At 36.5% G+C, this 13,512-nt stretch overlaps 2 protein-coding genes across 2 annotated transcripts; one reads left to right on the forward strand and one right to left on the reverse strand.

The window, feature by feature from the left end:
- The first annotated feature begins 64 nt into the window (after positions 1-64).
- itm2ca (integral membrane protein 2Ca) lies at positions 65-8,757 on the forward strand. The gene is made up of 6 exons (XM_058799350.1): positions 65-354; positions 2,348-2,491; positions 4,876-5,064; positions 5,148-5,258; positions 5,745-5,895; positions 7,675-8,757. Exons 1-6 carry the CDS (start codon positions 259-261, stop codon positions 7,764-7,766), a joined length of 783 nt encoding a protein of 260 aa, XP_058655333.1. The 5' UTR covers positions 65-258; the 3' UTR covers positions 7,767-8,757.
- Positions 8,758-8,943: 186 nt separating this feature from the next.
- Positions 8,944-13,325, reverse strand: lpar5b (lysophosphatidic acid receptor 5b). Its single transcript, XM_058799349.1, has one exon. It carries the CDS (start codon positions 13,196-13,198, stop codon positions 12,266-12,268), a length of 933 nt encoding a protein of 310 aa, XP_058655332.1. The 5' UTR covers positions 13,199-13,325; the 3' UTR covers positions 8,944-12,265.
- Between the last annotated feature and the right edge of the window lie 187 nt (positions 13,326-13,512).

Here is a 13,512-nt window from a genome sequence, read left to right on the forward strand (position 1 = left end):
ATATATCTTAAACAGCAAAATTCGTACACACGCATATGATGTATACAAAACGTGCGCGCGCTTGCTCATTCTGGGTCGCGCGCATCATCACCGCTGTCGCTGGCACTGTGACTTTAAGAGCGATTTTTATGTATAAATATATAAATAAATAATAGATTCTTCCGGTCCATTATAACAAACGGCAAATATAGTGTCAGGAAACCAAGGGGTATAAAGGATCTGCGTTCTCGCTAAAAACAGCGTTTTTTTCCCTTCATCATGGTGAAGATCAGCTTTCAGCCCATCACGGGACAAAAAGCCGAGAAAGAAGATGGTGATGGAGATAAAACTCAAATATTCATACCGAATCCACACGTAAGTTTCGCTTTTTGTGTGCATCATGTGAAATGTCACGGAAAACAGCGGTTGAAACGAACCAAAAGCCGGAAAGGAAAGAAGATCCATGGTAGACCATTAATCGTGTCATGCGATTATGATCTATTGATAATGCTCCATCAGTGCGTTTTTTATGTATTTGTATTTTTTTTCTTTTCTGAAATACAGAAATATTGTTGCCCTTTGGTTTCATAACAAGAGGACATGGATGCTGCAGCACCTGCACCAATCATCATATATCATGCATCATGTTTATCTCAGCCATAAAATGTGCACTATATCTCCCTATGTGCTCAAAATGTGTGCATTATAGTGATATTTTAATCAAATTGTTCTTCTTTGATAATTTAATTAAAGAACATCATTGGTTAAACTAATATAAAATAGCTTAAAACATCTTGCTCTTCATTTTAAAATATATAAATTATAATGAATGCTTAGATTGTTATTGTCAGAGCTTAAGGCCTTTATTCTTAAGAGTTTATAATGACAAGGGATGAAATTTGACAGTGCAGCACAGGTTTATGTGTCTAAGCAACAGACACACACACATACACACACAGACACAAATCCAATAGAGACAAAATGGCAGATGGCTACGGTGAGGAGAAATGACTTCCGTGAGCTTTAGCTGTTTAATATCAGCGTCAGTATGTATGTAAGCGTTTTGCTGTCTTTGGGGACCAAATGACCCCCTAACGATGAAAAAAACAAGGTGAAGTGAGTAATTCATGGCCCACTAGCATCTCAAATTATTCCTTTTGTCAGAATATTCATACTTTCCTAATATAAAAGATGCAAAAAATCATGCCAAATGGATATGAATATGCAGTATTCAAGAAACATAGTCAGGGAACGTTGTCATAATGTTCTGGTGAAGTTTCCTCAACTTATTTTTGTGGGAGATTCTGACATTTTTGTTGTATAAACTTAAAATGACAAGTTGAGAAAACTCAAAAATCTGCTGAAGCTTGCTGGCTTAAAATTTTAAGTTGGCTCAACTTTTTTTTTTTTTTTTACAGTGTACTGCGTACTGAACATTAAAATATAACATTACCATAAAACTGATAAAATGGAACATTCACTGAATGTTTTCTATAACATTTGTATTCAGTAATAATGTTTTTATAACTTAAAGGAAACAATATGGCAATATCTGGATGACTTCCTGCATCAACAGAGATGCTAAATTGTGCAGTCGTTGAACACTTTACTTTCCCATAAGGCCATGGGAGCTGAGTATCCAGAACTGAAAAATACAAAATGAGGAGAGAGAAAAAAATATACGGACTTCACTTTAAACAAATAATGTTTTTTAATTTTTTTCTTTCTTTTTGTAAAAACGGGGTAGGTGTTAGGTTAGCATTTTTCAGATATTTCAAATCTAATTATCTTAATGTAAAAACGATAAGCTGATAAGTCAAAAGGAAGTCACCATCATGATACCAAATGAAACATGCGTGTATGAATTAAGAATGAGGCCAGATCAGGCCATGTGCTGTGCAGTTGGCAGATGGGTTGCAAGACTGGGGGCGTTATTAGTCATTGCCTATCGGCATCTCTCTTCTAATAATTTCCCGCTGTAGTACGAGAATAATCCATTCTTGGCTTCACGGCATGCAAGTGAGTGTGGTGCCGATTGTAGCACGTCTCCCAGTGTGTGGGTGATCATACTGAAAGTGGCACGGTATATTGAGGACAGGATGAATTCATTACCTCTTTGTGTGTGTATGGGTGTGTGTGCGTCAGGTTTTGCCATCTTGGTAAGGACCAAATGTCCCTGCTGAGATAGTACAACCTAAAATGACCTACTTTGTGGAGGCCTGTGGGAGGAGCTCATGATGAAAACAACTTCATAAAGGGGCTAAATGTCTTCATTCAAATTAGAGTGTAGTAGTATGCTAAAGGAAATAAAAATTCTTAAATGCCCCTAATATGATATAAAAATATGTGTGTGTGTGTGTATTTGTAGGTGGATGAGGAGCTGGTCTTGCCTGTTGGACGGAAACGCTCCTCTCTGAGTGGACTTTGCTGTCTGACAACTGCACTGATTGTCTTCACCTGCAGTTTGATATATGCTTCAATTTATATCTACCGCTATTACATCATTCCTCAGGTAGCACACAATTATATGAGTGGCATAAAGCCCAAAACACACTGCATGATTTTTGGATGTCCCAGATGAAAGATTGGCATCGTGGCTCCTAATCGGTGGTCCTGTGTCGTACAGTGAGAAACGTTCAAAGACAGCCGTTGTCACGGTCTTGCGACCAAGGATAGCCTACGATAATTTTCTGCCAATGTCAGAAATGCAGCATGATCATTCATGTGTGCATCAAGTGTTTGCAGCTACGACCCACGTTTACTGACCGGCCAAAAAAAAACCGCGACATGAAATCAACGCTAAAACATAAAACTGCTTTCCTCAAGCTCTTATCCCTTCATCTTTCGCCGCTTCCACTATTTTAAGCACCCATAAAAACTACAACTGCTAAAGTGTGATTCATCATGCTCTTTTTGTTTACCACTAGCACATGCTGATGACATTTTATTCTTCTATAGAAACGTGCGTCGTAGCGTACAAGTCAATATGTGTCATCATCGTAGTCTACATGCATGTCGTACCCAGGTTTATTAGATTCATGTCACACAGTGTGATTTGCATTGATCTTATAAGATTGCTAAAATCGTGCAGTGTGTAGAAGGCTTAATACTCACAATTATGACTGTATAATTAGTTAAGCTGAAGCTTCTGTTAGGTCTTGTTTTCTATTTTTGTCTCAGCAAGAGCTTAAATGTTTTGTTAATGGCACGCTGCTGTGATTCATCTATGTGATTTGTTTTTGAGTTGTTTGAGTGAATGATTCAATGACTCACTCATAAACTACTACTACTACTACTGTACTATTACTTTGTTTTCCCTTTTATTGACTGACAGCTCTCCTGTCCCTGTGTTGAGAAAAATAAGGAGTAAGTGCACTGTGTAAACATGCATTTACTCAACTCACTTGCACAAAAACAGATTCAGTATTCCTCAAAATTAATAAAAACTGAAATGCAAACTCAGAATATGACGAAAACCTGCATGTTATACATATGTGACGATGGACCACAAAACCAGTCTTAACTTTAAATTGAGATCATATGAAAGCTGAATAAATAAGCTTTCCATTGGGGTATGGTTTGCAAGGATATGACAATATTTGGCCGAGATACAACTATTTGAAAATCTGGAATCTGAGGGTGCAAAAAAATCTAAATATTGAGAAAATCGCCTTTAAAGTTGTCCAAATGAAGTTATTAGCAATGCATATTACTAATCAAAAATGAAGTTTTTATACATTTACGGTAAGAAATGTACAAAATATCTTCATGGAACATGATCTTTACTTAATATCCTAATGATTTTTGGCATAAAAGAAAAATTGTTAATTTTGACCCATACAGTGTATTTTTGGCTATTGCTACAAATATACCTCAGCGACTTAAGACTGGTTTTGTGGTCCAGGGTCACATATATTTATCCTTTATATATTTAATCCCATTTTATTAACCAATGTCCTTGCTGCTGACCTTCGATTATCCAATTCAACCATAATAATAAGCAAAAATGACTTTAGATAAACATAACATGTGTTTGTAGTGTTGAACTTTGTTCTCCTGCATCCTATTTTTCTGCAATCCAGAATGACAGCACAGCTGAAAGGTTTGTTTGAGCCGCATCCTCTACTGTACAGACGTGAATTTTTAATTTACATTTCCTTCAACCTGCTTCAGCCGGCTTATTCAGTTCCCTTTTGGCGTGAAAGAGCCAAAAATAGAGCTTTTTTTATATTAAAAACAAACAAGCAAGCCCAACCCAGATGAGAAAAAGTAATGCAACAGTAATATAATGCATTTCTTCCCATAAAAAATAACTAAGTAACTTAATTAGTTACTTTTTTATGGAGTAACGCAATACTGCAATGTATTACTTTTAAAAGTAACTTTCCCCAACACTGCTCAGAAAGACAACTCAATAATAAAAAATAAAAAAACGATAATTTTTTGAGGGGATATACAACTTTTTATCTTTATCACATTTGTGACCCTGGACCACAAAACCAGTCATAAGTAGCTCAGGTATATTTGTAGCAATAGCCAAAAATACATTGTAAAGGTCAAAATTATTTTTCTTTTATGCCAAAAATCATTAGAATATTAAGTTAAGATCATGTTCCATGAAGATATTTTGTAAATTTCCTACCATAAATATATTAAAACTTAATTTTTGATTAGTAATATGCATTGTTAAGGACTTCATTTGGACAGTTTTAAAGGCAATTTTCTCAGTATTTTGGATTTTTTTGCACCCTCAGATTCCAGATATTCAAATAGTTGTATCTCGGCCAAATATTGTCCTATCCTAACAAACCATACATCAATGGAAAGCTTATTTTCATAAGCAAAAAACTGAAGCATATCATATAATTTAAAATCACGTATTGTGTGGTTATTCAGGTTCCGGATCAGAGTCGGTTCCACTGCCGTGTCGTGTACGAGGATTCGGTGGCTGCTCCACTGCGAGGATCTCACGAGCTGGAGGAGAGCGTTGGGATCTACCTGAAGGAAAACTACGAGCAAATCAGCATACCTGTGCCTGACTTCAGCAACACAGACCCTGCTGATATCATTCATGATTTCAACAGGGTAACACACTTAGCTCTCGTTATATGTACTTATACTAATACATCAGCAGAATATGTTTTCATGTGTTGCATTTGGGTTTTTAGGGTCTGACAGCTTACCATGACATTGCCTTAGATAAGTGTTATGTCATTGAGCTCAACACCACTGTGGTCATGCCACCACGTAACCTCTGGGAATTGCTCATCAACGTCAAGGTACCTGTATTGTTTGTATATAAAGGCAGTTGAAATGTGAACTATATACACTGAACAAAATTATAAACGCAACACTTTTGTTTTTGCCCCCATTTTACATGAGCTGAACTCAAAGATCTAAGACTTTTTCTATGTACACAAAAGGCCTATTTCTCTCAAATATTGTTCACAAATCTGTCTAAATCTGTGTTAGTGAGCGCTTCTCCTTTGCCGAGATACTCCATCCACCTCACAGGTGTGGCATATCAAGATGCTGATTAGACAGCATGATTATTGGACCGGTGTGCCTTAGGCTGGCCACAATAAAAGGATTTAGACAGATTTGTGAACAATATTTGAGAGAAATAGGCCTTTTGTTTACGTAGAAAAAGTCTTAGATCTTTGAGTTCAGCTCATGAAAAATGGGGGCAAAAACAAAAGTGTTGCGTTTATAATTTTGATCAGTGTATATATATTTGATGATGTTGCCTTTCTATCTTTTTGTAGAAAGGGACTTACCTCCCCCAGACGTACATTGTCCAGGAAGAGATGGTCGTGACTGGTCGTGTTAATAATATGCATCAGCTCGGCCGCTTTATTTACCGTCTGTGTAACGGTAAAGATACGTACAGGCTCCGCCGCCGCACCTCACGCCGTCGTAAGTTAACATATTTTTCTCTTTTTCTTTAGTGTGAATAGTAGTGGTCAATTAATATGGATCAGTCAAAGGCTGTTTCCAATAGAGTGCATCATATCACGTGACTGAAATTAGATAATAATTACAACATATTTAACAGGTTCACCTAAAACAAAAGGTATACATTTTTGCATCTCAACAACAAGCAACAAGCTACAAGCCCAATTTGGCAATGCAATATTACGCCATAATTAATTCTTCATCTTCTTGGTGGCAGGAAACTGTGCTCCTGTGTGGCTTCACAGCTGCCATACAAATCTGATTGACGTCTAGCTTAATGGCTCATTGCAGCTAATTAGCGGAACAATTAAGTAACACCCATGGTATGGCTTCCTGTATTAAGCAATCTACTTCTCCCTGGTTCCCGAATATCTTTTTTGTGGGAATATAATATGATAATATCCATGACAACCATGAACTTTTGGGGAACTGGGACAATTACATGGAGGCAGGCTATGAAATTATGATCCATGTATATTCAATTGTTAGTTCCTATTTTATATTGTTTTATACAATTCGATATCCCATATTTTGTGATTACATTATGTATTTTACGGTTCTTGTACACTATTGTCACGCTACAGTGTGAAATGAGCGCACAAAGAAGATGAATGAAGGCAAACAGTATTTAATAAATCCACACAGAGGGTAATCCACAATAGACATCGACAATACCGGACAAGGGAACACAGGAAAGACTACACTGTAAAAAATGACTGTGATTTTAATGGTAAAGAACTGTGAAAATGCTACAGTAAAAACCTGTTAAATGGTTAATGGTAAGTTCCTGTAAAATTTACAGGGAAAAAACGTAAACTGATGTTCCCAGAATTCCCTGCGTTGCATGTCAAATCTTGTTTTCTTTGAAATAACTATGTTTCTTCTTAGTTTTTTCTTATGTTTATTAGGGTTGTATGTTACATCTAATGTTGTTAAATTAATGTTTATTGCATATTTCAGTTTAATGAGTCTCACCATGATGGTGTTTAGTGCTTGTGTGAATGACACTGTGCACCTTCTATATATGTTATTTAAAAGCTGCTTGTGATGGGTTTTGGTTCATCATGTGACTTTCTCATCACCACCCGCATTTGGTGGCTATCAGTGTATTTCAAAGGTACAAAACAGATTTCAGTACTTTAATAGGTTGGTATATTAACATTATATCAGTTAATGAAATTACGGTATTTAACTGTAAATTTAAGTTAAAACAGTAAAACCTAAAATGTTGTTACCATATTTTTTTACGGTAGAATTCCGGCAACCACAGCTGCCGGTTTTTTACCGTAAATTTTGCGAATTTTTTTTTTTACAGTGTAGAACTTAAATAGGGGGGCAAATGAGGATAATTAATGAGGCACAGGTGACTCAAATGACAAAATCAAAGTATAAATATGAATTATTTTCTAATATGCAAGTGATTGATAGTGTCATTTTAGTATCATAACTAGAGGTAATATTGTTTTTATTAATATTTAATTATATTTTAAAATAATATTTATATATATATATATATATATATATATATATATATATATATATATATATATATATAAAAGAGACTAGTTTTAGTTATTTTAGAACATCAAGGTAAACTAACTTAAAATGAGGAAAGTTCTTTGTATTTTATTTTATTTCAGGTAATGAAAAAGTTTAAGTTTCAGTTTTAGCTTTTGTTAATTATAACCCTGGTAATTTATAACTATTTTTGTTCACATTATTTTATATTTTTCCTGTTAGGTATCACCAAGCGTGATGCGCAGAACTGTCACCGAATCCGTCACTTTGAGAACACTTTCGTGGTGGAGACAATGATTTGTGAAACTCCATAGGCATGTCACTTTGCCCCGCCTATTTCTGATGAGACCACGCCCTCTGGTCTCGGTAGCCACACACCTATGAAAATCACACTCTTTACCTCTAATTCTTCATGTCTTTACACCCCATTTCTCTCTTTTTGTACTTCTCTCTCTGTACCTAGTAATTCATTACAAATGTTCCCTTGACAATGTCTGAACAGTTTGTTTCTGCATATTTGCAATAATGAGCATTTTCAAATTGATGCATTTAAAAATGTAACAGTAGCATTTGAAGTCTTTAAATGAGAAGATTACATGGGCATTAAGCTGCACAATGCCTGCATGCTCGTACCTGCGTGTAACTGCTCTTTGCTTTCTTATGTATTTGTGTGTTTTTAGATCTATTCTGGGATAGAGATGCACCGAAACTGTGGCCAAAAATACCATAAAATGATGAGAAAAATATTATCAGAAAGTATTACTCTAATATCCAATCTCTGAACTGCAAAAATAATTTTCTTAGTATTTTTATCTTGTGGTTGAAAGCACATTATTATAAAGAGAGTTTGCTTGTGCTCAACACATTTCCAAAGGTAAAGAGTCTTCTTTTGCAAAAAGAAAATTTGCCCTGATTTGTGTGTTCACTTTTCTTTCGGTGCATCACTAACTCACGAATATCCTAACTGATCCTAGTGCCGGTTAAAGCATCTGATGAAAAATCGCTTCCATCATTACATTTATCACATGTGTTCGTTTACTAAGTATCTCGATATCCACGTTAGTGCTTCTATAACATGCTTCCTGTGCCACTTCCTCTTTTCTTCTTTCTCTCTCTGCATGCTTTTCAAGACAACACATGCATTGTTTGAGTATTTTCTTATCATATGAGCGAAGCCTTAGGCCAGATTCATGCCCTGGACTAATGTATACAATCTCAAAAGCTCTTCGTGTTTATGTGTGTGTTGAAGTTAAAAACCTTGTTTAGTTTGGTGAAGCAAACATGTAAATAAACCAATAAGACCTAGCTATGCCACATCCTTTTTGTTATTTCTTTTACGAAACATTGACAGCATGGCCAAACCCATTTTTTATTTCTTAAAAAAAAAAAACAATTGCACAATACAAAAATTGCAGTTTATGTTGCTTAACTGCTTGTTTTACACCCTCAGCAGGTTCTAGAAAAATATCCTGGTGATAAACAGAACACACATCGTTGCTGATTTTGATGTTAAATCAGCTGGGAAACTTCTTCAAAGCCCAGAGGAAGTCTGTATAGCATCAGACCTCTTGTACTAGTTGAAACTGTAAGAAAGGGGTAACGAGAAACGTGTGACTAAAAACGGTTATTCTCATGCATGACTTTGAAATTATCTTGCACCATCTTGTGCCCTTGCGTTTGACATGCCCATCCTCTCAGCTCAGTCTGAGGTTTCAGGTTAGATTGTTACAGGTTAGATTGTTCAGGTTAGATCTTACATAAATCTGAGTCATTCTAGTAATTTCTAGATGGGTGTCTGAAAGCAAATGATATAAATAATTCAATCAAATGGAGCAGTTCAATCAAAAATCAACTTTTCAAACACACGACTTTCTTCTGTGAAACAAGATTTTTTTTTTTTTCATGCAATGATGCAAAATGTCAAAAAAGCACCATAAAAATATTCTTTTGAAGTCATGTGATAGCTTTATGTGATGAGCAAACTGAAGAATTATTCACTGTTAACATTCCACCTCAAAATCTGAGAAACACTGAGTGGAAAATTGAGTTAGTGAGTGGGCTGTTAAAAAATAATTAATTTACAAATTGGACAATTTTCGTAGCTCAATAGACATTGGTCACTATAAACTGTTATTGTATGAAAAGGAACTTTATGCAGAATTTTTAGGTTTGGAACAATGTGAAGGTGAGTAAATAACAAAATTCGATAACACTTAAAGTGTCCTTGTTATATGTGACGTATTATAATAACAATAAATTATCCATAATTACATGCAAGTAACCCTAAGTCAAACCCTAATCGTAACCCTAACCATATAGTAAGTACATGTAGCATATTACACAGTTCTTAAATGTATAATTACACTGTAACAAGGACACCATAAAATAAATTGTAACCCAAATTCTTATGTTTTTGAAAAAAGTTTTAATGTGAGTGAACTCTACATATTACAGAGAGCAATATAATAACTAATACTTAAAGAAATAGTTCACCACATTAAGAAAATCTGCTGAAAATGTACTCACCCTTAGGCCATCTAAGATGTAGATGCATTTTGGAGAAAATGGACTGGAGTGGTGTGAATTATTGTGATGTTTTTATCAACTGTTTGGACTCTCATTCTGACGGCACCCATTCACTGCAGAGGATCCATTGGTGAGCAAGTGATGTAATGTTAAATTTATCCAAATCTGTTCTGATGAACAAAGCAAACTCCCTTACATCTTAGATGTAGACTCAATTTTCAGTAAATTTTCATTTTTGGATGCACTATTCCTTTAAGATATTTGTTTCCGACCTTTTGACCATCCATGTAAAGATACTTTGAAGTTATTTTATAGCTGATGAAATATGCCACCAAACGCAAAGGGCTGCTTCTAAACACGGCATAGTTCCAGTCCTGCTGTTTCATGCATCAGCAGTGTTAGTTTACAAAATCTAAACACAGTTTATAGGACAAATTCTTAACAGCTAAGTCATGCTTAAGACTTCTAAACATTTTTCATCAAACGGGTTTATTAGGATTATATAAGATTATTAGATATGTGGCAGCTAGACAAAAACACTATTTTTCCATTAGTTTATCTAAAAATTGTATACAATCTTCACTGCTGCTCATTATTTGACAGGCATATTAAAATCTTTTTTGTATTTAGTGTATTTAGTTAAAGTATTTGTCACATAGCACACAGGAAGTCTGGGCGAAAAAAAGAAGGAAACATGACTCAACATGAAAATATGACACCTGCAAATCAACTGATCAGACAGATTTAAATGTGTGTTAACCGTAAGTCTTGAAACATAAACCAAGGGTATTAATGCAAACTCCTTTTTAATATAACATTAAAAAAATAGCTAATGCAACAACATTTAGTTCACATGATAAAAGACACCTTACTTGAGGAATCACCGAAACCTCAGATTCATGATTACAACAAAAAAAAAGTGCTTTGAATCATCTGCATCAACTATACAAAATAAGCAGATTTCTGTCATCACATTAATAATGGCAGATTTAATGACATGCACATTTATTACAACATTGTATGAACCACTGCAGCCATAACTGTAACTGGTTTATATGAAGAAACCACCTCAACGGTAAACATCTATGATAGCAATGATGATGACAAAAAAGGGATATGTTCGTTGTCATCTAAAATATCTTCATGTTGTCCGAAGCCAACATTCCTATAATTAAGCATCAGCATCCCGAGATGCCCTCAGAGACATTCATGTTTACTAATTTAGATGGAACCAGACACCTTGTAACTGTAAATTTATATGGTTGAGACTGACATGCTTTGACAAAAGATGCACATACTGTAGAAGTTCCTCTGAAGTGTTCTCAGGGCAAAATGTTTAAAAAACAAATGCATTGAAAGAGGTTGTTTTTGTACCTTGGTAACACAGGAAGTGGAAAAAAAGCATAGCTTCAGTGTGGTTCACTAGCCATCATCCTCAAAATAAATAAGCATATAAAACTAAAACGCGTTTTATACATTATCAGCAATTTATAACACTTCTTTTTTGGAGATATTATGAAAGTCTCTACATGAGGCTTCGCCACAGATAAGCCTAAATTTCAAGTACATAAAAAATGCATTTAAAGATTAATATGTATAATCAATATGTGACTTACCTAACAGGTTCAACATACCACAGTGCAAAATTTGAGATTTCAATGAGACATTTAAACAAAATAGGCTATCTAACAACTTTGCCGTTTAATCTGCTCAGGAACATTTTAGTGGATAAATGAAATAAGTTCTCAAATTCAAACAGGTGTTCTGGAAGATTAACCACAGTACTAGTTTGTCATATTAACCAATATATTAACATATATTTGATACTCATAAAGTGTCCAGAAAAGTTTTGAACAATACCTATATTTACTTTGTCCAAAGAGTCCTAACACTTTCTATATTGCTGTATCGAGGGACATGGTGATGGTGAGAAGAAGAAAAAAAGCGTTGCGTTCTCTCGAAAAACGTTTTGCGTTCCATTGAGAAATTGTGTTCGCTCGCAGAACTTTTGTGATGGAAACAAAATAACGTCGGAGAAAACCTACAGGAGTGAATAACATTTTCCCCAGTCATCTCAAAATTCACTCTAATTCAATACTTTTGCGAGCAAACGCAAATTTTCTCAGGGGAACGCAATGCTTTTTTGCGAAAGAGCGCAAAAGTTTTGCGAGCAAACGAAAAAACATTGTAATATAATTTCCCTTCCATCTTACATTTTTATCCATCTCCACGTCCTGTTGTGGGCTCCGTTGTTAGGCTATTGTTTATCCTAACTGTTCTCAGCTTGTCAAGACCTATCCATCGACCTGCTGAGGGAATAAGTGCCTGCATCCGTTTGTCTTTTACCCTTGTCCTGCCAGAACGAGTCCAGAGAGAAGTAGTAGATGAGCGGATCCAGACAGCAGTTGACACTCGCCAGGCAGACGAGCGCTCGTATAACCTCGCCGCTATCGTCGTTATTGTACGTCAAAAGTTGTAACGTAAACGGCAGGAAAAATATAATAAACACCAACATATTGATTACAAAAATCAGTATCACGTTCATTTTGTTGTTCACCTTGGCCGCTTCAGCGCTGGGACGCTTCCTCAGTACGATTATGACCACGACCGTGGAGACGATATTGACCAGCAGGAGTACTAATAAAAACATCGCCTGTGAGAGCGGAATGACTCGCGAGCTTTCGGGGCTCGCTTGAACCTCAAAGCAGGGTATGTTTGGACACCCCTTCAGGGCGCCGTGCAGTCTTATAATCTCTGGGATACAAAGGATTGTGATGAGGATCCAAACGACCGCGCAGCACTTCAACGCGCACGCGGGGGTTCTCAAAGACCGGGAGCGCAGAGGGAAGACCAGGGCGATCATCCGGTCCACGCTGATTAAAGTGATGAAGATACAGCTCGTTCTGATGTTCACGCGAAACATCATTAAGGCAGCGGTGCATGTGGCCGCTCCAAACGGCCACTGGAGCGTTGCGTAAAAGTAGACGCGCAGCGGCAGTGAGAGCGCGAGGAGAAGGTCGGACACGGCGAGGTTCACCATGAGCACGGCGCACGGTGACCGGAACCCGTGAGTGCGCAGCAGGATCCACAGGGACAACGTGTTGAGCGGTAGACCCACGGCCAGGACCAGGCCATACACAACGGCCGACGCCAGGTACCGGTTCGAAGGTTCGAGAGTTGTGCATGAGTTCGTCGTACTCAAGTCCGTAGACAAGTTCATTTTTCAGAGGAGAACGGCGTATGAAATCAGAAAGGTTGGGTCGAAGTTGGCCTCTTAGATTTTGATTGACCTGGTGGTTTTGAGGGAACCCAGCGAGCAATGAAACAACTGAAGAGGAAGCACGTGGAATAAGGTGAGGGGCTTTCTCCGCCTCTTTAGAGGAGCCTGCCCTATTTCTCACGGTAGCTTGATTTTAATGGTAAACTTCATTAACTACAAACATTTCCACTCTCTATGTCCAGAAAAAAAATGTACAGTTCTCTGACCTCATTTTGACCTTTTGGGACGTGTTGTCACACTATGACGTCACATGG

The sequence above is a fragment of the Onychostoma macrolepis genome, chromosome 15, assembly GCF_012432095.1.
Source record: "Onychostoma macrolepis isolate SWU-2019 chromosome 15, ASM1243209v1, whole genome shotgun sequence".
NCBI classification, from domain to species: domain Eukaryota; kingdom Metazoa; phylum Chordata; class Actinopteri; order Cypriniformes; family Cyprinidae; genus Onychostoma; species Onychostoma macrolepis.

Excerpts from the sequence above, each read along its gene's own strand:
- itm2ca (XM_058799350.1), top strand. The coding sequence starts at position 259 with ATGGTGAAGATCAGCTTTCAGCCCATCACGGGACAAAAAGCCGAGAAA. Across the intron at positions 355-2,347 it reads TATTCATACCGAATCCACAC|GTGGATGAGGAGCTGGTCTT; the intron begins GTAAGTTTCGCT and ends GTGTATTTGTAG. Across the intron at positions 5,259-5,744 it reads AATTGCTCATCAACGTCAAG|AAAGGGACTTACCTCCCCCA; the intron begins GTACCTGTATTG and ends ATCTTTTTGTAG.
- lpar5b (XM_058799349.1), bottom strand. The coding sequence starts at position 13,198 with ATGAACTTGTCTACGGACTTGAGTACGACGAACTCATGCACAACTCTC.